The sequence below is a fragment of the Asterias rubens genome, chromosome 3, assembly GCF_902459465.1.
Source record: "Asterias rubens chromosome 3, eAstRub1.3, whole genome shotgun sequence".
Taxonomy (NCBI): domain Eukaryota; kingdom Metazoa; phylum Echinodermata; class Asteroidea; order Forcipulatida; family Asteriidae; genus Asterias; species Asterias rubens.
This window is the reverse complement of record NC_047064.1, coordinates 22,031,865-22,059,712: the sequence shown is the minus strand read 5'-3', so window position 1 is coordinate 22,059,712 and position 27,848 is coordinate 22,031,865. Positions and strand designations below refer to the sequence as shown.

The window sequence follows — 27,848 nt, the reverse complement described above, 5'->3', positions numbered from 1 at the left end:
CAAATTGTTAATAAAATAACAAATTGTTAATAAAAAGTATTTGTATTAGGCCGTGTCCGAAACGACGACTTCGGCTACAGCTACGTCTAGATCAGCGCGTCTACCAGTGTTGAAGGATAGCAGACGCGCGCGATCTAGCCGTAGCTGTAGCCGAAGTCGCCATTTCGGACACGGCCTTAGCTCATTCATGATGTACGGAATTTAAAATGTCAAGGCTTGTCAGGAACTTGGTTATCTTCATATATTAATTAGCACGGATTTCAAAGGAAATGTTTACGTGTGGTTTCTGCCAATAGAACGAGTTGACTTATCTTTGCATGTTTATACTGCTTTTATCTCAACTCCTGCCATCATCATTCCTCTTAAAACACTAAAAGTCTAGATAATAGGATCGAGGGAAACATGTACCAGGCAGGGGGTTCCAAAGATAATATGCAGTACGTGAAATAAAGCTGTTTGTATGGCGCTTTGTTCTACATCTCAGGAAAGGGAGAGTGAATGGATGAGAAGAATCAGAAAGTCTGGTTTCATGCTCAACATCCTGATAGGAGGAACCAGGTCGGACACACCATGGCACATTTTACCATGAAAATATATGTAGTAAAGACAGAGGCTGGCTGCAGACATGTGACATTAGAAAGACAAATATGCTAATTTAAACTTTCTGAGCAGTGCTGCCAGACTGAAACAAAAAATAGTTGTCCAATCATGTTAAACCAGTACGTTGTTATCAAACAACAGGCACCAATTTGAACGAGGTTGTCGCGGCATAGATGTTGCCTTTATATTCCTTCATAAAAAAAATGAAGGATCGATTTTTGCAGCACCAGCTTTCATCTTTCGGCACGACGTCACTGTCATTGCAACATATTTTATATTATAATATGCTTACATTTGTTCTGAATTTTCTCTATTAGTAACAATTTTTAGCCATGACTTGCGACCTGAATTATAAAATCACACGGCCATGTCGATGGAAACATAGCAACCAAGGGTATGGGTAGTATAATATAAGGTCATTTTAATCCACGTCTTTGTGGATAACGTGATTGAGGTTAACATTGATCATCCCAGCATCTTAAGAACATTAGGGGCCTTGTTATAACGGACATAACTGCGGATGCATGCAGTGTATAAAATCAATAGCGATCAACACGGCACACAATCTTCAAAATTGTGTTGAACGCACTAGTGTATCAGGCTGAACTTGGCTACATTCAAAGACTGAATTGAAAAAAGAGCTTCTGACTTTTAATTTAACACATTTTGCTTTACACTAGAAAAGTGAATACAATTTAAAATACCAGTATGTTGGTATTTACAGCTTGTATAAAGAAATCATTCTTGCTATTTTTCGCCGTTTTCTTTGTTGGGAATCGAGCCATGTGTCCTCCCGGCTGTGTGACTTTGCAAGACTCCCGTTACATCTTACTGCCTCAGAAGATGAATTGGACTGATGCATTCAGGGCTTGTGATCGTCCTGGAAGTGCCATTGCTATGCCTGAGTCTCAAACAGAACAAGATTTTATTTGGCGAGAAATGTCTACATCGAGTGTACATCAGAGTCTCGTGGATGCCAATGACTTTATTGTTATTTGGATTGGGTGCAAAAAAGAAAAGACCAATCCTTCACAGCTATCATGTCCTGGTAAGAATGTTGATTCTGACTACACTAATTGGTATAGAGGCTATTACGATGCTAAAGACGAGGACTGCATCAGAATGCAACAAATATACAATGGTAAATGGGCAGATCAAGACTGTTCCATTACCCATTTTGCTGCTTGTGAGATGCGCGTCCCTCATCCCATACACTGCCTGGCAGCTGACGATGACGGTCGCTTCACATACCAGTGTCTGCTCAACCATGACATCAAGAACCTGACAGCCAAGGGAGTCATTGGGTGTGGTCAGGCGTGCTGGGCGGAGCCTCGATGCCACTCCTTCAATCTCTGGAAGCAGGGTAAGATATGTCAGCTTAACAACGCATCCCGCCTGGAGGCGGACGTCACTGATTTCAAGAACATAGATGGCTGCTCCTCTGTTGAACTCTAAAATGAGCATCCACGTATAAAGGGGCATGACCAAGTTTTCAGTAGAATTCAAAGTAGATTCTTTCTTTTAACATTCGTTTTTTTCCTTCAAAATAATTGGTAGGTCATCACTAAAACAAAGGCATTTAGTGAAATTGCGTGTTCCATCTGAGTGAGGCGAAAGACAGTTTAATTGCAAATACCTGCGTAAATAATTGACATTAAATTTGATTTTTAAACATACTAATATCAGTGTAGTCAGTACAAAGCGTCCCATATCTGTGTTTTCATTGGTCCGACACCGTGGTGATGTTTTGTCAACTGCACCCACATCACCCCGGACCAATCAAACAGGGTAAAGCTTACGTCAACGCACGTTTACCCAATGAAATCATTGTTTCAACTTAAATCACTGGTTCTGAAAATCAACTACAAGTACCTGTCTTTATCCTTGCGGAAAGACAAGGGACCAGTCTAGTCTTTACGCACCTGTCTCTTTTTGCCTCTATGAGGGCGCTGTTTTAGTGTGTGACGTCATGGGTCTACCATTACACGTGATATTTCAGCCTTTGTAGTAATCTCACTGATCTCTTGTTCAAAATAAATGTTATCCATTGTCAAGAAGTTATCGGTTCCATCTTTAATTTCATTGTGTTTGAATTAGAATTAATGATACTATTATATTAGTTGTATTAATGTAGATGTGACCAGGATGTTGTTAGAGTCGATAAGAAGGGATACTGAGGAGAATAGCTTTGCCGTTCACAATTATTTATTCTGGAAAATAGGAGAGAACAGAGTCCGTTATGTTGTGTGTTCTCTCTTGAATATAATTTGAAAGTGAGTGAAATGTGAACGTGAAGCATACGAGGGCGCAAGTGTTAACAGGTTGATTTGCATAAATAAACGTTTCTAAAACGAACTGAGTTGGCGGAAGGATAAAAGGTAAGGTAAATAATACGTTTACAAATGAAAGAAAATAGTACATTTAAAGGAAAAATAAGTAAACTCTGTGGGGTGTCTTCATAACCGTCACGTAGACAATCATGAAGAATGTTAACAGTTAAATTATTGTTATAATAAAAGTTACTGGTTTTTCGGTTAATTACTGATGTACGTAATTCATAATGATCTCATACTGTTAAGGCATGTCAAGACATCTGTTATCTACATTAGTTAGCCCGGTTATTAGTGATGATTTGCACATGTGGTTTCTGACAAAACAATAAACCATATTTGTCTTTGCATGTTTGTATCAGCCATCGATATTCCTTTCTTAAACTGTCTTTGTTGTAAGATTGAGGGACAATGAACCAGGCGAGGAGTTCCAAACAGATGCAGTATGCAGACTAAAGATTTCTGTTCTATTGTCAGCAAAGCAAGAGCGTTTGGATGTGAAAAAGTCTGGTTTCATGTCCAAACATTCTGATAGGAGAAAAACCATGTCGTATACACACTATGGCACAATGAAAATATCTGTAGTAAAGACAGGGCTAGCTACCGACCTTCGACATTGGAAAGATAAATATACTTATTTCAACTTCCTGAGCAGTGCTTTCAGACTGAAACAAATATTTTCCGAATCATTTTAATCTAGTACTCTGTTTTCAAACAATGGGGACCAATTTTAACGAGGTTGTCTCAGAGTAGATGTTGCCTTCTTTCTGTATCAACAATTGCAAACCAGCTTCCATCTTTAGGCACGACGGCACTGTCACTGCAACATTTCCTATTGCTTACAATTAATTTGTCTGAATTTTAGCTCTATTTTTAGCAGTTTTAGCCATGAGTTGCGAACTGAATTATAAATTTACACCACCATGGCGATAAAGGTAGGCCCTAATTGGCAACTTAGCAACCAAGAGTAAATAATGGAGAGTATATTATGAGGTAATTTTATTCCACGTCTTTTTATGGATTACGAGATGTAGGTAACAAATTGCTCATCCTAGCGTCAGAAGGAAAATTAGGCCTTTGTTATATTGTTTTGTTATAACGGACGTACTGCGGGTGCATGCATTGTATAAAATCACAAGCGATCAACTCGGCACACAATCTTCAAAATTGTGACGACGGCACTAGCTCATCAGGCTGAACTTGGCTACATTCAAAGACTAAATTGAGAAACGAGAGCTTCTGACTTTTGATTTGTCATATTTTACTGTCCACTTGAAAATTACCTACAATTTATAATATCAGTATGTTGGTATTTACAGCTTGTATTAAGAAATCATTCTTGCTACTTTTCGCCGTTTTCTTTGTGGGGCTTCAAGCCATGTGTCCTCCCGGCTGGTTGACTTGGCAAGACTCCTGTTACATATTGCTACCTCGGAAGATGAATTGGACTGATGCCTTCAGGGTGTGTGATCGTCCTGGAAGCGCCATGGCTATGCCTGAATCTAAAAAAGAACAAGATTTTATTTGGCGAGAAGTGACTGCATCGAGAACACAAAAGGGTCTCATGGACCCCGATTTTTTTCTTTGGATTGGGTGCAAAAAAAAATTGACCAATCCTTCACAACTGTCCTGTCCTGGTAAGAAAGTCGATTCTTACTACACTAATTGGAATAACAACAATTATGATGATTAAGACGAGCACTGCATCATAATGCGACAAGAACAAAATGGTGAATGGGTAGATCGCCTTTGTTCGGATATCAATTTTGCCGCTTGTGAGATGCGCGTCCCTCATCCCATACACTGCCTGGCAGCTGACGATGACGGTCGCTTCACATCCCAGTGTCTGCTCAACCATGACATCAAGAACCTGACAGCCAAGGGAGTCATTGGGTGTGGTCAGGCGTGCTGGGCGGAGCCTAGATGCCACTCCTTCAATCTCTGGAAGCAGGGTAAGATATGTCAGCTTAACAACGCATCCCGCCTGGAGGCTGACGTCACTGATTTCAAGAACATGGAGGGCTGCTCCTTCTTTGAACTGTAAAATAATCAAAGGCAAGACAAGTGACATGTAGTGTTAGCTTTTCTATTGGTGATTGCACATGATTATGTTTTGTCAGTGCACCAAATCAAGACAATTATTGTAACTGTATATTTTCACTATTTTTTTAATATAAGTATTGCTTCAGCTTGTATTTGACTGCAGTTGTAAATCCAAACATTCATAGTTCATTCGTATAAATAGCAATAGACCATTGAATTCAACACTACAAATAGCAATAGACCATTGAATTCAACACTACAAATAGCAATAGACCATTGAATTCAACACTACAAATAGCAATAGACCATTGAATTCAACACACCGACGTCTTAGAGGTAAAACGGTCACGCAACAATGGAGAACGTCCATCCTTGTATGTGCGGCGCACAGGATGGGCCAATGAGCTCCCTTCTTTTTGCCTGTAGCCTAGGGAGTCTTACTCAAATGATTACATGTGATATATAAGTCCAATTAGAAGCCATATAGCATGTTAGCAAAGTGGTGACTTTTGTATCTCTTGTATTAACGTGTCATCATGATGAACACTTACCTTTTATCTCAACACCGCATCCAATCCATGGCAAGGCTGACGTCACCGACCTCCATTTTGGTTGGAACACAATCCATTGGACTCGAAAAGTTCACAATGAATTTAGCATTCCGAACCGCTTGTTCGAACGGTTGGTACTCACGGGTCTAAGCGCAGCCTCTTCTCAGTGCATGCACACATTTTCATTAATTAGTTTTAGGGCAATAGTGGAATACCATGTTTATTGACCGAGCTGTATCGAAGAATGTTTGCTTTAGGCTGATCTGGGCCCAACAACACGGCTCTGCTTACCGCCGAATTCTGCGCTTACGCTCACCATTCGCTGCTTACGTGCAAGTGCCGAGTTTCTGCGCTAGCTTTGTAAGCGAAGAATGCATAACGACAGTGGATTACGCACGCACACGGGACAAAATACCGTGCTAAGCCATGAAATACGCTAGCAGTAAGCACATAATTCCCTACTTTCGCAAACGCCGATTTTTTGCCTACGGTAAGGAGAGCCAAATTGGGTCCGGATCGTTTCCTTTTTTTGAAAAAAATACGGAGCTCTGGCAGTGCCATCGAACAGTTGAGACCCTGAGATAATTTACTGCAGAATGGGCGTCATGAACGTAGTCTCGGAATGACACCTTAGTTAAGATGTCAACTTCCCGATATAAATTTTCTCTGGAAGCCGACATCCTGCCGTCAGGTTGTCGAAATATATATTTAGGGCTAAGTCGTAACTTGCTGAAAAATATCTCGGGATCTCAATGAGTCAGATGGTACTTTCAGAGCTCCATAGAAAATGAAGTGTAGTGGCAATGTTTGTATTCTTGCTTCTGGTTTGAATGTTGGTAGAATAAAAAATAAAAATATATTAATAATAATAATGATAGCAATAAAAAATAATGTGTTTGGATATTTCAGCAATTTTCATATTTAGTGTACTGAGTGTTCTAACCTTTCTGAAAAACCAGTTATTCTAAGAATGTTTATGCAGTTTTATTATTAAAAAGCACAACACAAAATCTTAAAGCAAATTTCACCCAGTTTATGCTGTCTTGTACATGGCACGTTAAAAACTCCAGAAGACTCCAGAAGACTCCAGAAGACTCCAGAAGACTACAGAAGACTCCAGAAGACTCCAGAAGACTCCAGAAGACTCCAGAAGACTCCAGAAGACTCCTTTTGTAGGTTCAACATATTCCACATACTTTTATTGATTTGTAATCAGACTCAACACATCAATACAAAAAGACACATTGGGCCGGGGAAATTGTCTCGTGTTATTACCCCAAGCATAATGCCTTAAGGGTCAGGACATAAACAAGTTGGCATTTAACTTGTGTGGTGAAGTTTTTGCAGGCGATTGGTGCTTTGCACTGATCCCTTCAGACAAGTTATTAAGCAAACTTCTTAAAGTAGTATTTTTAAAGAAATTGCTTTCCCCTATTTTAACACTATGGGTAATTGATTATTTGAATTGTGCCTTCTCTGAATATTACTGAGCAAATATAATGGTACAAGGTTTGGGAGTTTTGATTTTGCTCCATTTTGACCTAGATTTTGTTCAAACTGAATTTGTTGTACTCAATTTTGGGTTCGGTATGAGAAAATTGAACAGTAGTCCTACAAAATGACTTCCATAATCTGCGAACACAATCACATAACAGTCACACAATCATCTTTTATTACAACTTTTTACTCTACAATGAATTGTTAAAACTTTTTAAACTACAATACATTTGACATTATTTATTCGCATATAGTGTAATTTGCACACAAACTCTAGATATTTCTAAAACTAATTACTGTAAAAAGAGCTTTTAAAATAAAAATTTAAAAAAATAAATTTCATAATAAAAATTCAATACAATCACTCGATACTAATATCAATATCTTGCGATGTTGATGGGGTTCGTTACATCTTGAACAACATAAGAAGTAAATTCAAACTCTAAATTCACATGAAGGAATTGATACTTGACTCCGGTCCTGCAGGGGGCCTGACCCGTTTCGTGGTCATCATGACACGGAAACGGTTTGTAACTGACCTGAAACTGGGTCAACTGACGCACAATCCGATTTAAACCCAAATAAAATAAACGTACTCGGAATTCGTGTTTTAGTTTTAAACATCGAGACCAAGGTAATGTCATGCGAAAAATACTTAGAACCTAAAATTATTTGATTTCCTTGTGTTTAAGATTATTTGCGAATGCCTTCTTGTTCACGTTAGTATAGAGTTTTCCGGCCAATTTCAGTCAAAGTTTCTTTATTTTCATTAACACTAACTGACTAACTGACTAACTATATCACACACAAGTAGTTTTTGTGGCAATCATATAGTTCGTGCATCCCTGGACCTGTCCACCTGGTTTAATTGCCGGTAAGTGCTTTATACTGGCTGAACTGCTCTCTCCAGTCGGCCATATCGGTGTACTTCCAGGCGCTATACGAATCTCTCCATTCACGCTCAACTTCATCAATGCTCGCTGAAAAATCAAAATAAAAAAAAAATGAAACGTCATCATTAATTTATTTGAATTATTACACAATAGTGTCCACTGCCTTTAAGGCAATCGTAAGGAAGGTAAAGCATTCACATTTCACTTTCAGTTTTATCATCATTTTAACGGGGACAGTCAAACGCTGAAGTTAGATTCATTTTTATTGTAGCAATGATGAGTTCCTTATTAGCAAGCAGTGCAGCTGCAGCTGTTGGTTGCCTCGACATAGCCTCTAAAATTAATCGCCGTGTGAAAATTCAGTATAAAATCAGGTTCTATATTTGAAAACATCACAAGGTATCCCTACGAGCGAAAAAAGGAAGATATTTGACCGAAATAAAAGTAATGTCACATAACACAAGTTACAGGCAAACAGTTCCAGGCAGTCATCTAATAAAACAAATTCAAATTTAGTTGTCTCATTATTGCCATCTGGCATCTGATGGATACTGTGTTACATTATGTTCTTGTGTTGATAAAGTCTTCACTGTGCATGCCATGCAGTTTTCAATTCAATTGAACTCTAAACCTATTTCCGTATTGCAAATTGTACATGTACTCAAGTTATTATAAGGGAGGTCTATACTGAAAAAAAAAGAATATGAAGAGCTAGTAGAACAGAGGCAATAATGAGGCATATTCACGAGAATATTGTAATAGAAGTGCCTTATACGACAACATACTGAACTCCTGAACAGAATTTAAAGGCAGTGGACACGATTGGTAATTACTCAAAATAATTATAAGCATAAAACCTTACTTAGTGACAAGTTATGGGAAAGGTTGATGGTATAAAAGATTGTGAGAAACGGCTCCTTCTGAACTGACGTAGTTTTCGAGAAAGAAGTAATTTTCCACGAATTTGATTTTGAGACTTCTGATTTAGAATTTGAAGTCTTGAAATCAAGCATCTGAAAGCACACAACTTCGTGTGATGAGGGTGTTTTTTTTTTCATTAATATCTCGCAACTTCGACGACCGATTGAGCTCAAATTTTCACAGGTTTGTTATTTTATGCATATGTTGAGATACACCAACTGTGAGGCTAGTCTTTGACAACTACCAATAGTGTCCAGTGTCTTTAAGGTACACCATAAATAGGAAAGACAACAAAGCAAACGCTACCGAACCAGCTGTATGACGAAACAAGAAGGCAAATCATAACTACAGACTCGTAAAGGTGAAGTATGAAAAGAGAAGAAGCTACTCATTACAAGTTGATTGACCAAAAAATTACCTGAACATCTTGCATTGTGTTACAAAGCTTGAGGTACTTTTGACTAACGGTGAAAGGGTTATATCATTGCTTTTCTTTTACCTATCATGGTGCCAAGCTGCGGAAGGAAAGAGTTCCAGAAATTGCACTCGTTACTCTTAAGGGCCCTGCCTGTTCCGAAGTTCATGTCTAGTTCCTTGTATCTCAACTCTGGAATGGTAAACATAGGCCAATAATCAGCTCCGGTGGCTGGCTGGGAACCAGCAGTCTCCAGGCCAGGATTTCTGTCGAGATCAAAAAACAAAACGAGTAAATTTCATCTCATTTATTATTAATCCTCGTCCAATGCGAATCTGGGAGTAAACTAAGCGGGCGCTGCTTTCTCGAACGCCATCTTGAATTCACAGTCGCGCTGGTCACATGGTTGCATTTTACCTGCTCTGATTGGTCGTTTATTTGTTCAATTACTAACGTTTTTTACACACATCAAAACAACTTATGGTGCAGAAGGGAATACCCCCAAACAGGTCCAATAAATGGGGACCCTTAACCATCATACAAGAAACAGACGGTAGAGACAACATAAAAAACGAAAAAAACCTGTAGAAAACATGCAACTATAATTATCTATATTAAAACGGTGACAATACAAAATATACAATAATACATTATTTTGTATAGACAATGATGCGAAGCGTCTAATAGATGATGTTCAAGGGAAAGTGTCTGTACACACTTTATCCCCCACCAGTAATTGTTATACCTCGGTAACAAACTGTGAAGTTTGATTGGTCGAGAACCAATCAAAAACGCACGTACCATGGCCGCACAGCGCGGCGGGGGCCGGGAACACGAGTTTGTTTTAACCGGTGTACATTACCTGGATCATTCCCAGCGTTGGACGATTTCAGTGCTACGTACGAAACGAACGCGGGTTCGAGGGAACAGTGAATGATAATATTTGAAGATGACAACAGAACTTTGAGAAGAGGAAAATTATGTTACCAAGCCAAGGTATAACAAAACAATTGTTGCACGCAGTGATTGGGGTCCATAGGTTTTGTACACCCTCTGGGGAAAATGGCACCCTTGGCTCGCCTCGGGTGCCATCTTCCCCGTCGGGTGTACAAAACGCCATGGACCCCGTCACAGTGTGCAACATTAATGTCTACACGGGCCATGTCTTACGAGGCAATTTACGGGCAACCAGTTCCAGGCAATCTCCAAGAAGAAAAGGCATTCACATTTGAATATTCACCTATTTCTCTTGTGGATCGTGAGACAATGTTTGAAAATTGACCCGTGTGCTAACAAAATGGTCATGTAGTATGCACTGCAGTTGGTTGCCTCCAAGTTGCCTGTAAAAGTTTCCTCGTGTGACAATGACCTAGTGTTGACTGCCTTTATATGCATGCTCGATGGTCTAACTGTATCAAGACATCTGTTTTTGGATGACAACGGTCGTGGGTTCTAATTCCAATCGAGTATTTGTTGTGAACCCAAACTAACGAAGGTCATGTATAATAAGCGTCACTTTGGCAACTGCTTGTTTATTCAATGAAATCTTTGTATCCAATTAAATTCTTGGGTCTGTAAGACCAGTGCTAGCCTAGGCCCCAAGGATAAAGACAGCCTCGAAGTGTGATGTCAGATGTTCAGGCTAGACTTGTCCTTATGAGGGCACTGTTTAGGTTTACGGTGTCATGCAAGGGTTCCATTGGAGAATATGGTTAAAACATATTGCTTCTTTGTTTTCTTCTCACGCTAGAATGACTCACCATACTTACCCACTTCTGGCAAAGTTGCTCCAAAATTCCATAAACTTCACCGACAGTGCTTTCTCTGAGTCCCGGAACTCAGCTCGTAGACGGGCAGTCTCCGGAATAAAAGGTGTGCCTAACACCAAAGGTATCTCTTCAGCATGGGTCGCTCCAGTCCACCCTGGTCCGTAAAACTCCCCATCGATCTCGATATCATAGATGGATACACTTGGGATGTGTGTAAACTGGTACAAGAAGACGTCATCACCTCCTATGGCGTGATACCGAGCTACGCTGTCAGTGTTACACGCAAAGTATAAGTCAGTGCCAACGTCCACGACTGCTTTGTAGTAGTCAGCGGTCATGTTTTCGGCTTGAGACCAGTCGATGTACCAGGTTGAGATTGCAGTTTCAACCTGACGGTTAGTCGACCCTAAAGCAACATAAAGTCACATCGGAGTAAAGACCATTTCTAAGTAATGTTTTTCCTTATTCTCATTTTTAAGACACATGACCATAATGTAATAATATAATATTACTTTCATTTCAATTTCAATGTGTCCCTTTGATTACGTCTATTTTTGCTAAGTCTCATTCTCTTTGGTTAAGTGCTGGTTGACTGTTTGTTGTTTTGATTGTTTGTGGTTCTTGTTCATTACCTATTTTGTGTCATAACTGTTTAACATTTTGTTAGCTCTTTAAAAACAAAATTGTATACTATACATGTTTTAGTGCAATTAATCTTTCGGTTGTCATACTGTTCATTCTCTTGTAATGTTTCTAATGAAATAAACCAATAAATAATATAATATTTATTATTTTTCTTGACAAGTTCGTAACTGTCTTCGACTTAAAGGAACATTACAGAATTGGTTTTGCTAGCAAAAGAATTGCTGGCAGTGTAAGCACTTTATGTAATCCACCATATACATAAACTGACAAACCTCTATGAACCACGTTGAGATCGGCCGGCCATCTGGGTCACGAGAGAATAATGAAAACCGATTACAAATTCGCCATTGCAATGATGACAAAGCAAAAATGAATATAACGCTCACTGAGCGATAAACTCCAAACGCGAAATTATATTATTTATTTCTCATCAAATATGACATTTCATACAGAAATATTTCAAGGGATGTTTTCTATTATATAACTGACATACACTTTGTCAATTGATTGGTGGAACTTACTTCACGTGACATTCACTATTACTCCCATCCGCACCGGCGATCAAAAAGACCTATTCGCCCATGGGGAATAGCATTTCCCATTAAACAGTTAGAATCATCCTTGTTCCCAATGTGTTTGAGAAGTACAGCGCCGCCGCGCCGCTGCTAAAACAAAGGAGCACCTGTGCAAAAGGTTGTGATCCGATTTGTGCATTGTTGCCGCTAGGCGGCGCTATATGATTCTTGGATGTCAGTAATTTTTGTGATTTTTCATAACGAGGCGGCTTCGCCACGTGAAATGGACCAGTCCAAATTTTACCTTGCGATAATATTCCTCCCATTCCACTCTGAGCCACTAAATATTTGTATACTATCATCATCATTAGACCGTGTAAGTTTTAGTAAGTCTGTGATCTTCACGATTTTTGTTTTTTTACCAGTTCTGTAACATTCCTTTAAATAGTTGCAATTAATTTGTGTTTTAATCTCCTTTTTACACCAATTTGAAAATAAATGTATGTTGCTACTCGGATCCTGATATTTACCCTCCTGAAACTTCCGGGGGTGATGGGGGGGGGGGGGACTTGACAAGGAGGTCAGGAGAGCGTCTCCTAATTCGGTTTTGTCTTGTAATCTGTTTAAGTTGTGGCTATAAGTACTCTTAATTTGATGAGATGTGGATCGATAAGGGATTGGTGAAGGAATGTTGATTGAATTGAATTGTGGGATGAAGGTTTTTCAATTTCCCGAATAAATGGTCATTGAATTATTTTAGTTGAACTTACCGAACTGAAGGGTAAGTTGATCAGAGAGACCATCTTTAAATTGCTGTCTGGTGATGACAGGGGCTGCTTCGGACGCATAATACCCTTCTAGTTCCGGATCAAGCAAGAGAATCAATGACCCTTCGTCAGCGTTAGTGCCTAGGAGGATCGTGGCGTGGTTGAACCGCCCAGAGTTGTAGAGATTCAACGGCAAATCCTCCAAGAAAACTCCGTCCAGAACGGGAGAAATGCGGACTCTCTGGAAAAAGGGCAACACAAAGAAAAATCACAGCCTTTCGTATCATTTGACATTTCTACGGAGCTCTGGGTGAACGTTGGAACTTTTGAGAAGCTAGATGGCAGCAGACTTACCAGGTAAATTTCCATTGCTTACTTAGTTCTGAGTAAGCGCACATGTCTGTGAGAACAATGAACTTTGCCTGGCAAGTCTGCTGCCACCTAGCGTTCCAATGTTTCCCTTTTTTAGGTCATGATATACAGGGTGACGCCACCATATACGTAATTAGATTATTGTATTATGAGCAGATTTATCTCTGGATGAAGCCATCTTGAAAGTAGAATGTCGTCTTCCTGATATCTCAGGATGACGACTCCCTGTAGGTATGATGTTGTTTCCCCAAAATTGGTTCTCGATTATTTCAGTATGATGTCATCCCATGATGAATTAGCGCGGGAAGTTGACAAATTACGATACCCTATGATGTCGTCATTCCGCTCGAGAATTCGCATCACAAAATGAAATAAATCAAAAGAAAGCATATTGCTTGAAGAAGCAGTCATCCCGAGATAGATGTCTCAGGATGTCGTCATTTTACGATTATGGTGTCATTATCCTGCAGTAAATTATCTTTGGATCTTAACAAGTCGGATGGCACTTCCAGCACTTCGTACATTTCAATACCTCTCAACAAGCACTCTTATATCTTTCCTTCCCATTATTAAAGGTCACAATAAAGTTCGCCTTGGTCAACTCGCCAGTTAATGTAAGGTTAAAGCGTCTGTCCCCCTTAAAAGATCAAAAAGTTATACCGGCAGTGTGGGGTTTAATAAGTAACAAGTTGTTGGCAGGACAGACGTATACCAATATACCTTTATCAAGCTGCCACCATCTTGGTCATGTTCCTTGTACCTCATAACAGTAATGGATGCTAATTGTAATTGTCAAAAGGAACCAGTCGGTTTCTCCTTCCAGCCGCGGTAGTGGTTACATTGAATTGAATGTGAGGAATTCAAGATGGCCGCAAACTATGGTTTTGGCATCTCGGTGATCATTCATTGGAATCTGAACTATTCAAAAACTCGTCTAGATAAAATTGATAACCTTTTTGTGGTTTAAACTTAAGTTGAAATGAATATCATTAAATACCTCAATGCTTTTAGCTAGAAGTTCATTGGCGTCCTGCTGCCTCAGACATTCAACTAGGGTTGCACTGTCTGAAGTAGTGCAACCAGTTGCCTCGCCCATCTCAAATGCCTGATCACGCATTTCTTTCTTGTTATCGTAGTATGACCAAGGGGCAAGGGCAGTCCCGCTCTGAAATAAAGAATGATGGAGATGCTAAGATTAGGAATAATGTCTTAAATTACTGCGATAGAATATTAATACTAATGGGTTGACTTGTTTAACAAAGCGTGTGGTAAAGGCCAATGAGCTTCACAGCATTGTTTTATTATCCCCTGCTCATCAGGTGCAAATCCTGCTACTATTAACTTAAGTTTGTTACCTGCATTATCGCCTGATTGAACAATCCTTCTGACATCTTGGAGAGGATATGGAAACTGACGCTGGCACTTCCAGCACTCTCACCGAAGATGGTGATGCGTTCACTGTCACCTCCAAAAGCTGTTAGTTAAGAATGTATGGCTCATTTTATTTTTAACAATTCAGTCTCGCCAAGTTCCCCGAGTCTAATACCAATTTCAGTAACACAAAGACTTCAAACAAAACGTTACCGGAGGAAGGGCGTCATAATGCAATGTTTCAAGACAACTCATGTGAAAGGTTTTTCTTCTGCCATTCAAGTTATCTTAGGAATGCTGAATTCTGCATGGGAATGAGGAAAGACGCCTTTGGTGTAATTCTAGCCAACAAAAATATACCACCATTCACGCCGCTTTTTGCCGGGAGAAATTGTGTTGCTTGTCCTTTTGGTGCTAGAAAAAAGGTACATTCTGTGCCGGGAAGAAGGGTGTAGAGCCTCACAATGATCTTCCGGGCCGGTGTCATTTGTAAATATGTCCTGTCCCTCATGGGAACGCAAAAGAAGCTTGTACACAGTTAGCCTGAACATCTGACGTCAAACTTCGAGGCTCGTGAATAACGCCAGAGACCGGCATCAAAAACTGGCGTATGGTTTAACCTTTGACAGCATTAATTCCACATTATGGATGCGTTCGTTTAACTTCCCTGGCTCTACCCCACGGTGCTCACTCGGATGAGTCCCTGACAAGAGCTAAACGAACGAACACTCACCGCTCTCGTAGTGACGTCGTTTACCTGGGGCCAGCCCCCAAGTGACCCACTCCACAAGCAGGGCACTGGGGGCTGACCTGGGTGAGTCCCTGGAATGACGTCAAAACCTATTCGAACGCACCGACCCAGGGAAGCTAAACGAACGACCCGACCCAGGGAAGCTAAACGAACGCACCCAATGATACGCAGTCAAACTCTATCGCGGACTTGACAGCAGCGACTGGGTGCGTTCGTTATAGCTTCCCTGGGTCGACCTCGGTCTTCCCCCGGAGCGTTCGAATAGTCATCAGGGGCTCGCACGGGTCAGCTCCCACTGCCCTGCTTGTGGAGTGGGTCACTTGGGGGTGACCTAAGGTGCATGCACGTCACCACGAGAGGGCGAGTGTGGTGATCGTTCGATTAGCTCATGTCAGGGGCTCACCCAAGTGAGCACTGCGGGGCCGACCTAGGGAAGCTTATCGAATGCACCCAGTGCTTGGGCATTAGATGGGTGCACGTTTATCCAATGTCATTATATCCAATGGAATCACTGGATCTAGAGCGGCAGGGACCTGTCTTTACAGGGGCCCAGTCTAGTACATATTCGCCGCATGGGGAAGGGGAGGGGCCGCACCTGCACTTGTTTAGAGAGCTTACCTGCAATGTTTTGCTTAATCCACTTCAGGGCAACGACTTGGTCAATAAGACCTACATTCCCTGGCAAAGTTTCATCATCTGAAAGTTGACAGTCAAACAAAAATATTTACTCATTGCGTTGAAATAAACCTTAACTTAGGGACGAATTCAAAATTAAACAAGCGGTAACTCGGGGTGTGTGGTTTACCCCTCACTCCTGCCTCGTCTGCTGATTACGTCATTGAGACTGACTCAGCACTATATTAACAAGTCGAAGCTGATGAAAAAAAGACAGTTTGTAATACATGTACACTCAAGATTTACATAAGATACTGTGGAAATAAACTGAACTGAAACTGAACTGAACTTTTTGATCGAGCGTAATTATTTTGTTGCTATTTGTTTACCTGTGGTAAGGAAACCAAATATGCCGAGGCGATAGTTTATGGATACCACGATGACGTCACCAACGGCAGCCAATGCAAACCCGTTATAATCCGGAAGAGTTGCACTACCTGCTGTGTAGCCTCCTCCATGAATCCAAACCATGACGGGAACGCCCCCTGACTGAGAGGACATACAACACAAATAAACTTATTCAAACCTGGGCCCAATGGAAGTCTTTTGGGACGCTTGGTGGCAACAAACTTACCAGGCAACAATAGACCTTATCACAAATACTCGGTACTCACACAATATACATGGAATGAGGTGCATGCTGGTCTAGCTAGCGATCAAATTTGATCACTAACTAGACCAGCATGCACCTCATCGACAGTTTGCGCTTGCGCAATGTTATTTGTGAAAGGTCTATGGACATTTACCTGGTAAGTCTGCTTCCACCTAGCGTTCCAAAGTCTCCCATATAAAGCTGCTTTAGCGCAGAGAGTAGCTAAGCAACAACAAATTATGCTCATCAGAATAGGATTACCAACAACAATACCATGACACGTGTACAATTTGTGACTAGCTAATTTTTGCTAAGCAGAACATTCTAAGCCTTGTTTCATGCTAATAAGCAGCTCTTTGAAATTGAAACATGGTAACATGCATAAATGTATTTTTATACAGTGCACCGTAAACACAATATGGGTGCGTTCGTTTTCTCCCCTGGGTCGACCCCGGTCTTCCCCCGGTGCGTTCGAATAGCTTTGACGTCATTCCAAGGGCTCACCCGGGTCAGCCCACAGTGCCCTGCTTGTGGAGTGGGTCACTTGGGGGCTGGCCCCTGGTAAACAACGTCACTACGAGAGCGGTGAGTGATCGTTCGTTTAGCTCTTGTCAGGGGCTCACCCGAGTGAGCACCGCGGGGTAGACTCAGGGAAGCTAAACGAACGCACCCATTGAAAATAATGGCACTTTCTTGGTCCACACTCGCTGTGCTAAGACATTGCAGCTGTGTTTAAACAAAATGTTGACATAAATTATAAGGGATACTGCGGGCCGAAAGGGATTCGAATCGAGGTCCAGGGAGTTTAAACACACAATGAGAATACCGTTAGAACAATTTCCGTATCATGCAACCACTTTCTTGGGTGAAGTTGTCCATACAGCGCTTGCTTATGTTGGTGCTATCTTGTCCCATTACCTAGTACCTATTCGTCATATCCCCATGAAGTGTTGTTCCCCAATTTCTTGTTGTGACATCCAGCACCAGCAGTAGCAGATTTACGATTTTTGGAGACAGTATACTTTTTTTCGCCCCCCCCCCCACCCCCACACACACTACACACATACTGCACGTACGACTGGTAAAACAATAGTGGTTGTACCGAGTGTGGGGAAAAGCTTGGAGGACGCATCAATTACGTAAAAATTCCGCTGGTACTAATATTATTTGGCTAGTATATCAATTGAGCATTGGGTTTTACCAGTGATGTGTGCACTCTCTTGGCGCATAAGGATTGTTAGTTGTTTTACCTAACAGTGTGAACGCTCACACAATCAGTCACGCACGGTGATAACAAACAAATAAACAAACCACTCTCGTAAACTTTGTAGCAATTGACCCTGGCTATATTTTTGCCGTGTGAAAATGGGCTTTTGTAGCCATTCAAAGTACATGTGCCTCTCTGCTCTGTATACCTATGTCAACCCTTCTGGACAGTTGTTGACGTGCTGAAGAACAAAAAAAGCTGGATTTTCAATCAGTATACTTACAACTTGAGGGTTGGGTGCCCATATATTGAGATGTAAACAGTCTTCACTTGTCTTCAACTTATCTGACCCGAGAAACGGTGTCAAGTTTTGGATGCAAGCATCTCTGAAGTACGTGGCGTTGTAAGCCTCGCTTCCCCAACTACTCTTCTCTACCGGAGCCCTGAATCGCAGCGCTCCAACGGGTGGCTCTGCAAATGGTATCCCCTTGAAGACATCGATGTTCTTAGTGATATTGATGAACTCATCTTCCTGGAAATTCTCGGTGGTACCAAAGAGGGCACCCTGCTCTACAGTGACCTGCGGTTGCTGGGAGGCTACGAAGCCCAACAACAACCCCAGCAAAATGCCGGCTGACACAGTAAAATCCCGAGCGAACATGGTTGATTATGTTACTTGTGTGAACTCTCCTGATCAAATGATCCTTTCTTCAAGAATGAGCTACCATCAGCCTCGTCTGAACCTTCTGTGTATGCAAGACAAACAGTTCGACCGCTTGGTTCTTTGCTGCCATTGGTTTGCGTCTCGGACCAACATGTTGTTAATACTAACCCTTGTGGGCCTGAGTAGGCATACCAAAGTCGCCCGTTTCATAATGGGACATTAAATACAAATACATTTTAGACGACACTCAATACAAATCCTCAAGGCGATGAGGCAACTTGAAGATAATCTTATTGAGTTATGCATATGAGGAGGAATTGTGTTGTATTATACACCGTGTTGGGTCAAAGTGGTGTATTTATTTAGAGCAGCTTCTTTCCACACAGATGCGCAAAGAGACAGCTCCTTAAAGGCAGTGGACACTATTGGTAATTACTCAAAATAATTATTAGCATAAAACCTTACTTGGTAACGAGTAATGGTTGATAGTATAAAACATTGTGAGAAACGGCTCCCTCTGAAGTGACGTAGTTTTCGAAAAAAAAAAAGTAATTTTCAACAAATTTGATTTCGAGACCTCAAGTTTAGAATTTGAGGTAACGAAATCAAGCATCTGAAAGCACACAACTTCGTGTGACAAGGGTGTTTTTTATTTCATTCATATCTCAATTTGAGCTCAATCGGTCGTCGAAGTTGCGAGATATGAATAAAATAAAAAACACCCTTGTCACACGAAGTTGTGTGCTTTCAGATGCTTGATTTCGATACCGATTGAGCTCAAATTTGCAGGTGTTTGTTATTTTATGCATATGTTTAGATACACCAAGTGAGAAGACTGGTCTTTGACAATTACCAATAGTGTCCACTGTCTTTAAGGTTCTGAATAAATTATGAGTTGTTACGTAATTTATGTTTATTACATAATAATAAACCACAAGAGAAAGTGACTGGGGTAAATTTTAGATAATTTAGGATACAATAAAAAGAAGAAGAGAAATTGCCTAGAGCTGGACTTCCACCTGCGACATCCGTATTAACGTAGCGACGCTTTATACCAACTGAGTCATCTAGCCATAACGTTGAACCGTTTCTGCCGCCGTTTCGTCAAGTGGTGATCTCTTTTTATACTACAGTATACATGTTGAATGGCTTTTACATGATGGCGGGTTTTCTGACTAACACCCTAAGGAAGACCCCAGTAAAAGGATAGATAGCTCATAGATAACATTTGTTATAATTTCTCTTTTTCTACATCTTGACATAAAATAAAATAAAGACTAAGCAGACATTATAACATCGCAGACGAAAATAAGAGTCTCAAAAAAAGTACTTTACCAAAATATGTTTTCTGGTTTGAAGACAATTTTGTTTGCGGCATTTACACTTCGTGACAAACTATTTAAGCAGTAACCAATTCCAAACTATCTACATTATACTAAAAAAAACAACTGAAAGAAATCCAATAAAATACGTAACACAGGAGATCCCAAACAGTGGCGTAATTATTTAGATGATGACGTTCTATCTTCAACAGAAAGTCATTGCTTTATTGACTGACTACTCTTCTTGAATGACTGCGCTGACTGGACGACACCCATGCCATGGGGAACCTGGGGACCCTGGGACCTTCGACGGGTATGTTATCTCGGTCATAACAGCGCTCAGGCCGGATTGAACGAGACACTTGGTGGGGAAAGGAGGTCCACGGAGCCCATCGCCAAGTTCCTGGGAACGGCAAACAAAAACTTTAAGAAAAAAATATTATACTGAAGAGAAATCTAAATAATAGTAAAAGAGTATTGAATCAAGCTATTGCCAAATTAATTGATTATGGTCAATCAGGACCGGCCGGTGGCTGATTTGTACTGGTTGAACTGCTCTCTCCAGTCGGGCATGTCGGTGTATTTCCAGGCACTATACGACTCTCTCCATTCACGCTCAACTTTGTCCACGCTCGCTGAAAAACAAAAGAGTAAAGTTACAAAATCAACATTTGGATGTTCCAGTAAGATCTTATTTGGAAGAATCGCAGATTTTCATTTCGATTTGGAATAGATAGTGTTTTAACCTAAAACAATTTTTGTATTGAGGGCCTCCATGAAAAGCAATGCTGGGAGCTACTCATCATTTTTATGATGACGTAATTTACCAACATGCAGACATACTTTCGCATTCGACTTTTCAGAAAATCTCAGTTTACTTTGTGCTGGTTTTATAACTCATAAAATACTTTGGTGTAGGCAAAACGTTCATGTAAATCCCCTTCCCATCACTTTCTATAAAATAATAAACGCCTTATTTAGCAAATTTTACCCAACATTGTCTGTAGCTTTATCAAGTAGGTGTTCCAAAAATGACACTGGTTACTCTTGAGTGCGCGTCCAGTTGCCATGGTAACGTTGAGCTCCTTGTATCTCAACTCTGGGATAGTGAACTTTGGCCAAAAGTCCTCCGCAAAATCTATCGGTGATCCTGGGGTCTTCATACCAGGGTTTCTATTGAAAGAAAACACGGAAAAGAGTTATCTGTTGGGGTACACTTTCCGTTAGGGTTACGGAGATTTTATGATGGAAACCAACATACCAAAGTACCGAATACGCAAGTGAACGGCTCCACTGGAGTTGGGATTCAAACCGGGGTCCTTAAAGTTAAAGTTCAGGAAATACCACTATGCTAACCTGGTCAACAAGAGTCTAACGAAATTCAACAGATTGTTGTTCTGCAGTAACGTTTATAATTTTACACATCATAGTAAAAATATGCTTTACCCAGTCTTTGCAAAATTGGTCCAGTATTCCATGAATTTGACCGAAAGTTCTTTATCTGAGTCTGGATACAGAAGAGGTCCAGACGAGAACGCAGGGAGGAAGGCATTGCCGAAGACGAATGGAATATCCTCAGCGTGTGATGAACCCGCCCAACCGGGCTGCTTGTCACCGACAGCAAAAACAGATACGCCAGGTACGTGCGTCATCTGGTACAGGAACACATCATCGCCCTCTTGGGCGTGAAAACGCGCAACTCGGTCAATGCCGCACGCAAAGTAGAAATCAGTAAAGGATTCGACGAAAATTTGAAAGTAGTCAGCTGTCTTGTTGTCTGCCTGAGACCAGTCTATGTACCATGATCTGATGGCGTCTGCCAAGTGGTCGTGAGCTGGACCTGCGAGAAATGAGGAAGAAACGTTCAAAAGATGAACTCGTATTATTCCTGCCACCCTATTATACCATTGTGGCTTTTGTCAGAAGGATGTTTTAACTATATTATTGTTGCTTAGTTTCAACACAAAACTTTTATTTATTTCCCCTTAGGTAAATGTGATCTTACCATAATAATGATAGAGTTGCTGTGTGAGCAGTTGTTCAAACATGTCTCTCCCAATGAACGGTGGGTCTTCATCGGCTAAATATTGGCTGAACTGCGGATTGTATATCAGGATATAAGTCGCCTCATCAGCATTTGACCCCAGGAGAATCTTGGCGTGGTTGTACTGCCCGGTGGAGTAGAGATTGGCCGGGGTGTCAGAGAGGAATTCCCCATCAACAACGGGATCCGTGCGGAAAAAGAGCTGATCAATAAAAATGAGGAGAAAACAGTGTCACAAAAACAGAACGGCTGTAAGGAGAAAGCCAAAGTTACTGAAATGTTTACTGTCGCCTGTGCTATGTGGCAGGCAGTCCTCGATGGAGCCAGGCAGTCTGACCACACCACACAATGGTACACCAGTTGACACCAATTGTATCATATAATCTTAGTTTAATCTGAGACAGCAGGCAAATCGCATAATATGCAATAAGGAGCGAGAAGAAATATTTCACTTGGGTCGAAGATAGTATCCGATGTCCCGGAGAAATCTTTCCCAGGAGATTCTGTCCCCCATAACGGGAAAGTCCAGGGGCAGATGGAGGAGGATTCAAAAGAGGGCGCTATATCAGAAGAAGTTCGTACATTTCTCACAATATTTGGGGGGGGGGGGGTGAACACAGAGTCTCCTGCCACACCAGTAAACGACATTATTATTAATGATTTGTTTATTTAATCAATTCATAAAAGACACTAGCAATAACAATTGCGGTCTTAAATTTACAACTGACATGCGGTTGAATAAACCGAAAGACGACGAACCTGCGCTGCTGCCTTAAACAGATCCTTCGCATCTTTTCCCCGTAAACAGCTGACGAGCGCGGCGCTGTCAGAAGCTGCACCGATACCACAGTCCAATTTCTCCCCAATCTGGAAGGCCTGTTTCCGCAGATTGTCTTTGTTCTCGTACAGCGACCATGGTGAGAAAGCAGTGCCACTCTGAAACAAAGGAATACATTTCAGATACACTGCAAAAACATGGGTGTTTAATTGACACCATGGGTGTTTAATTGACACCATGGGTGTTTAATTGACACCATGGGTGTTGTCACAAGATACAAAACAAGAATCAAAATGTACACCATCGGGTGTTAAAATAACACTTATTTCTGCAAAAAGACATTTTGACTGGTGTTATTTGAACACCCCATTAATGATAATCTTGATTCTCTCGTTGGTACTTAGGCCTATGTCTGACAACACCCAAATGTGTAAATTTTAACACCCCAGTTTTTGCAGACTGTTAAAGTTGACTCTCGTTGACTACAGGGACAAAGGACAGTGCAAAAGATGTCTCCACAGGAATGCAAACAAATTTATAAAATTTGTGTTTTAGGCAAAAGGGTAATTAGGGGAATCTTCAACCACATCATACCTGCATAATCGCCTGATTGAATAAGCCTTCTGACATCTTGGAGAGGATGTGGAGACTGACGCTACCTGCTCCAGCACTCTCACCGAAGATGGTGATGCATTCATTGTCACCACCAAAAGCTGTAAGAAAAGATTGAAACAGACTGCCCGTTTGACCAGTTATAAAACAAAAGATAAACAAAAGGGAACCATAGACAAAAGCCCATGTGTGCAATCATCCCAATTGGTGATGACTGTATCATGTCATTTCATTTATTCTGGTGTGAGCCAAGGATTCCCACAAAGGCGAACTTTATCAAATGTGATCCGTAATGGGTCCTTCCATATTCACGCTCTATTCCTCACCCCTGGAAGATGTGATCAAGTCCCATGGAATGTCATACACCATGTACGCTGATGACACCCAGGTTTACACCATTCTCAATCACAACACTCAGTCGACTATCATACCAAAACTTGAAGCTTGCTTAAATGACATCAAAGTGTGGTCTTCAAGAAATGGCTTAAAGTTAAATCAACAAAAAACTGAGTTTCTCCGTCTTTCATCCAAATTCAGAAGCAAGAGTTCACTCCAACCTATCACCATAGCAGATTCATCTCTTGAGCCAACTTCACATGCACGGGACCTGGGTGTCATCATCGATGATCAACTCACCATGGCAAAGCATGTCAGTAATTTGTGCCGAGCATCTTCTTTTGGTTTGCACAAAATCGGAAAAATCAGACAATATCTTGACCAATCGACAACGGAAAAATTGATTCATGCTTTTGTGATGAGTCGCATTGACAATAATAACAGCCTCTTATACGGATTACCAGAATGTCAACTTCATAAACTCCAACGCGTTCAAAATTCTGCAGCCAGACTCATCACTAGAACCCGATCACTTGAACCCATCACTCCGATCCTTCGCAATCTCCACTGGCTACCAGTTAAATCACGGATAGTTTTCAAACTCCTAACACTCACCTACAAATGCAAAAACGGATCAGCACCAGACTATCTCCAGGATTTAATTCAACACTACCACCCTCTGCGAACACTTCGTTCCAGTTCAAAAGGTCTTCTCATAGCAGCTCCAGTTCACACGAAGTTCTACGGTCAACGTTCCTTCCAATATGCTTCACCTAGACTATGGAACTCTCTTCCCAACAATCTCAAAGACTGTGCCACACTAGAACAATTTAAATCACGACTTAAAACCCATCTCTTCAATCACAGAAGCGCTTAGAGACTTTATTTTGTATTATGCGCTATATAAGAACTGTTTATTATTATTATTATTATTACTATAGCCAAGAACACAATGGAGAAAAGACAAGAAGGGGGATGTGACTGAGCAAAACTTGCTTCGCTTTCGCAGTTCAATTGAAGTGTGCACGTCTTATGGCGAATCGAGTCTTAATGTGCATTCTACGTTTTAATATTAAAAAAGAACTAAGTTCAGTCAATGTATTTCAAAAAGCAAAGACTTCCATATTAGGGTTTATATATACATTTTTTCATTCGAAGTTCCTATTGAAAGAAATCCTTTACCTGCGATGTTCTTATTGATCCATTTTAAAGCAAGAACTTGATCCTGGAGACCTACGTTTCCTGGCGAAACAGAATCGCCTAAAAGTAAAGATTGTAATAATTATTTTAAAAAACATTGACAAGTTTTAAAAACCCTTTCGTGAGCTGCGGCTCTAGGAGTCAAAAGCCATTCTATTTAAAAACAAATGCGGCGGTTAAAATACCCAGACTAATTTGAAAAGCCTTGATGTCCTTGACTGGACCATTCTACAATATCTAAGAGGGGTCAAGTCCTAGAAGTGTGTTTTGGATGAGCTTGGGGTAACCACAACCACACAAGCGAACCAAATATTATGCTTAATTTTTATAAAATCATGTGTAATTTTTCCCTTTTACTTTCCTATAACGTTTGCTATTAAATTCCTAGGGTTGTTTTATTGAGTTCTAGGACCTATTGTTATTTCACAAATTAATTGTCTTTTTTGTCCCTGAAATCTTTTATTCCTTTATCGTAAGTGCATTTCTTTGGGTTTTATGTGGGTCCATGATGGAGACAGTTCGGGCGGAAATAATAATATTTCACTATTAAAAGTGTATGTGTGAATTCATAAATATATTGATTTCGACCGTGCAGCACTCGGTGATTTTTTCTTTCTTCTATTTCTTTCGTTCATTCCAGATCTCGATCTCGGTCTAGGATCTGCCCGGCTGTTTGAAGCTCCTTACCAAAACTATTCTGACGAGCCTAAGCCAGAGCCAAAGCCTTAGCCCAAGTCTAATTCCAAAGCCGTGGTTTCGAAAAGGCCCTCTTTATGTACTAAATTGAGTCATATTGGCACAGTTCATGGCTTTGCTATTTTGTAAACAAAGCAAATAAATTAGGCCCGTGTCTTATATGGCCAAACGTACCTGTAGTCAGAAAGCCAAAGACGTCCAGACGATAGTTAATAGTGACGATAATGACGTCACCGACAGCAGCCAATGGTATCCCGTTGTAGAAAGGCTGGCTAGCACTGCCTAACGCATAGCCTCCTCCATGTATCCAAACCATGACAGGTACGCCCCCTGACTGCAGGGGAAATAATAAAGAAACTCTTAATGTAGAGACACGGGAAGGAGGTCGTTCCACTATGGACTAGCATTCACTAAAATGCACCAAAAGCAGAATCCACATGTCAAAAAATATATAAAATAATATCCTGTATTGATTATATTCCTCCAATTCTTTAGCACACATATATACCCACACACCAACTCACTTTTAATGAAAAGAAAACGCATTAATTTAGACGAAAAAAACATTTAATAGATGTACAAATTTGCATCGGGGATAAAGAAAAAAACTTGTGTAAATAAATAAATACAAACATGAAATGTTTCTCTCAGGCAAAATCGCTTTGAATTTCGCCCCGGCAATTCGGCTGTTTCATCTTGCTCAGGCCTATACGGCTGCACATTGCTTTGTGATCTTTGGAAATTCCTATAATGCATAGCGATAACTTGCCTAAGCTTAAACACATCTCATCCGTGACGGTCTCACATTATTGCATCTTCTGTCATGAATATTCAATATGCATACCATGGGTAACTAATTAACACTCACGCAAAACAGAATGAAGGTGAAATGAATTCACATGCTCTGCATATTCATTTATGAATACATTTGTACAGAATCGAACTAAGTTGAAATGGATCTTAACACCATGTTTACGCCCCCCCCCCCCCCATTGCGTTCTAGGGATCTCAGTAATTGTCTAGAGGATTTCATTTAGTGGGGGGGGGGGTCTGTATACAAGAGGAAAAAATGCGTTAAAGTCTATTATGGGAACATTTGGATGCACATAATCGGGCACGTTAAACAGGTAAAAGTATAAAGTGTATTTTGAAACGTGACTCTGGAAACTATATTTCACTTTATCATGTGAAAATGTTCACTACTAGTCACCTTGCATTGTATAGTTTTGACTCATACTTACACGTCTTGGCTTTGGTGCAAATACATTTAAATGTAAGCAGTCTTCGCTAGTCGTCAAACCTTGAGGATCTATATAGTAAATAGGGTTTTGGATGCACGCATCTCTGAAGTACGTGGCGTTGTAAACCTCGCTTCCCCAACTACTCTTCTCTACCGGAGCCCTGAATCGCAGCGCTCCAACGGGTGGCTCTGCAAACGGTATCCCCTTGAAGACATCGATGTTCTTGGTGATATTGATGAACTCATCTTCCTGGAAAGTCTCGGTGGTACCAAAGAGGGCACCCTGCTCTACCGTGGCCTGAGGTTGCTGGGAGGCTACGAAGCCCAACAACAACCCAAGGAAAATGCTTGCTCGCAAGGCTAAGTTGTCACCGTACATCGCTGCTCTTCATCGGCGGTATAATGCGGTCCTTCCCAAGTAAACAAGAACAACTTAAAACCGCTCAACACCGTTGCCAGAAAGTATACATTCATAATAATTGAACTTTACTGTTTGAATTAGTCACTCGGGATACACAAACAACAGTGTATTTTTGTTATCCATGGTAACAAAAGAACGAAGGTCAATAAATACGTAACGTAAGAATAGTAAATTCACAAGTGAAGTAGTTTGTTATTTTTCCTTCTAGTTGGCTATTTCAATCAACCCATGACTCCAAATTGTACATAAACTTGGTGTCAAAGTCACTAAACGCATACCGAACCCGTAGTTATATAGTGGGGCATTGTGCTCCTCGTATTGTGTCTGTATTGTTTGCTTGGTATCTAAGGAATTTTAAGAGAATTTTAGGGAGTACTTCTGTACAAAGGGAAAAACAGTGTGTTATGTGTACGTTGGGGGAACCCTCGAACCCCATACCGGTATTAAACAAGTTCCTATGTCCTACACACGCACTTCTCACACTGTGAATACCCCTCCAACCCAGAAATGCTCTGAAGAATGCCTAGGAGTCCCAGACCATAATGAAGACACAATGGGAGAGTGGTACACCATGCAACACATTGAGCTTCGAATAAAAATTGATTGGCATTAATCAAATCA

At 40.7% G+C, this 27,848-nt stretch overlaps 3 protein-coding genes across 3 annotated transcripts; 1 reads left to right on the top strand and 2 right to left on the bottom strand.

Moving 5' to 3' along the window:
* Positions 1-1,383: 1,383 nt before the first annotated feature.
* Positions 1,384-2,055, top strand: LOC117288494 (lectin BRA-2-like). Its single transcript, XM_033769374.1, has one exon. It carries the CDS (start codon positions 1,384-1,386, stop codon positions 2,053-2,055), a length of 672 nt encoding a protein of 223 aa, XP_033625265.1.
* Positions 2,056-7,292: 5,237 nt separating this feature from the next.
* LOC117288303 (cholinesterase 2-like) lies at positions 7,293-16,637 on the bottom strand. Its single transcript, XM_033769109.1, has 8 exons — positions 16,445-16,637; positions 16,059-16,136; positions 14,674-14,792; positions 14,316-14,483; positions 12,950-13,187; positions 11,020-11,425; positions 9,335-9,516; positions 7,293-8,001 (listed from the first exon to the last, which is right to left on the bottom strand). Exons 1-8 carry the CDS (start codon positions 16,614-16,616, stop codon positions 7,886-7,888), a joined length of 1,479 nt encoding a protein of 492 aa, XP_033625000.1. The 5' UTR covers positions 16,617-16,637; the 3' UTR covers positions 7,293-7,885.
* A 2,809-nt stretch (positions 16,638-19,446) lies between these two features.
* On the bottom strand, positions 19,447-27,208 carry LOC117288254 (cholinesterase 1-like). The gene is made up of 9 exons (XM_033769036.1): positions 26,808-27,208; positions 25,741-25,900; positions 24,853-24,930; positions 23,317-23,435; positions 22,704-22,880; positions 21,906-22,146; positions 21,347-21,740; positions 20,892-21,073; positions 19,447-20,535 (listed from the first exon to the last, which is right to left on the bottom strand). The coding sequence occupies exons 1-9, from the start codon at positions 27,183-27,185 to the stop codon at positions 20,417-20,419; spliced, it is 1,848 nt and encodes a 615-aa protein (XP_033624927.1). The 5' UTR covers positions 27,186-27,208; the 3' UTR covers positions 19,447-20,416.
* Between the last annotated feature and the right edge of the window lie 640 nt (positions 27,209-27,848).

Excerpts from the sequence above, each read along its gene's own strand:
- LOC117288303 (XM_033769109.1), bottom strand. The coding sequence starts at position 16,616 with ATGTCCTCTCAGTCAGGGGGCGTTCCCGTCATGGTTTGGATTCATGGA. Across the intron at positions 11,426-12,949 it reads TCAACTTACCCTTCAGTTCG|GGTCGACTAACCGTCAGGTT; the intron begins GTAAGTTCAACT and ends ATGTTGCTTTAG. Across the intron at positions 8,002-9,334 it reads GCAGCTTGGCACCATGATAG|CGAGCATTGATGAAGTTGAG; the intron begins GTAAAAGAAAAG and ends TTGATTTTTCAG.
- LOC117288494 (XM_033769374.1), top strand. The coding sequence starts at position 1,384 with ATGTGTCCTCCCGGCTGTGTGACTTTGCAAGACTCCCGTTACATCTTA.
- LOC117288254 (XM_033769036.1), bottom strand. The coding sequence starts at position 27,185 with ATGTACGGTGACAACTTAGCCTTGCGAGCAAGCATTTTCCTTGGGTTG. Across the intron at positions 22,147-22,703 it reads TGTTTAAGGCAGCAGCGCAG|CTCTTTTTCCGCACGGATCC; the intron begins GTTCGTCGTCTT and ends TTTATTGATCAG. Across the intron at positions 21,741-21,905 it reads GCAACTCTATCATTATTATG|GTCCAGCTCACGACCACTTG; the intron begins GTAAGATCACAT and ends CATTTCTCGCAG.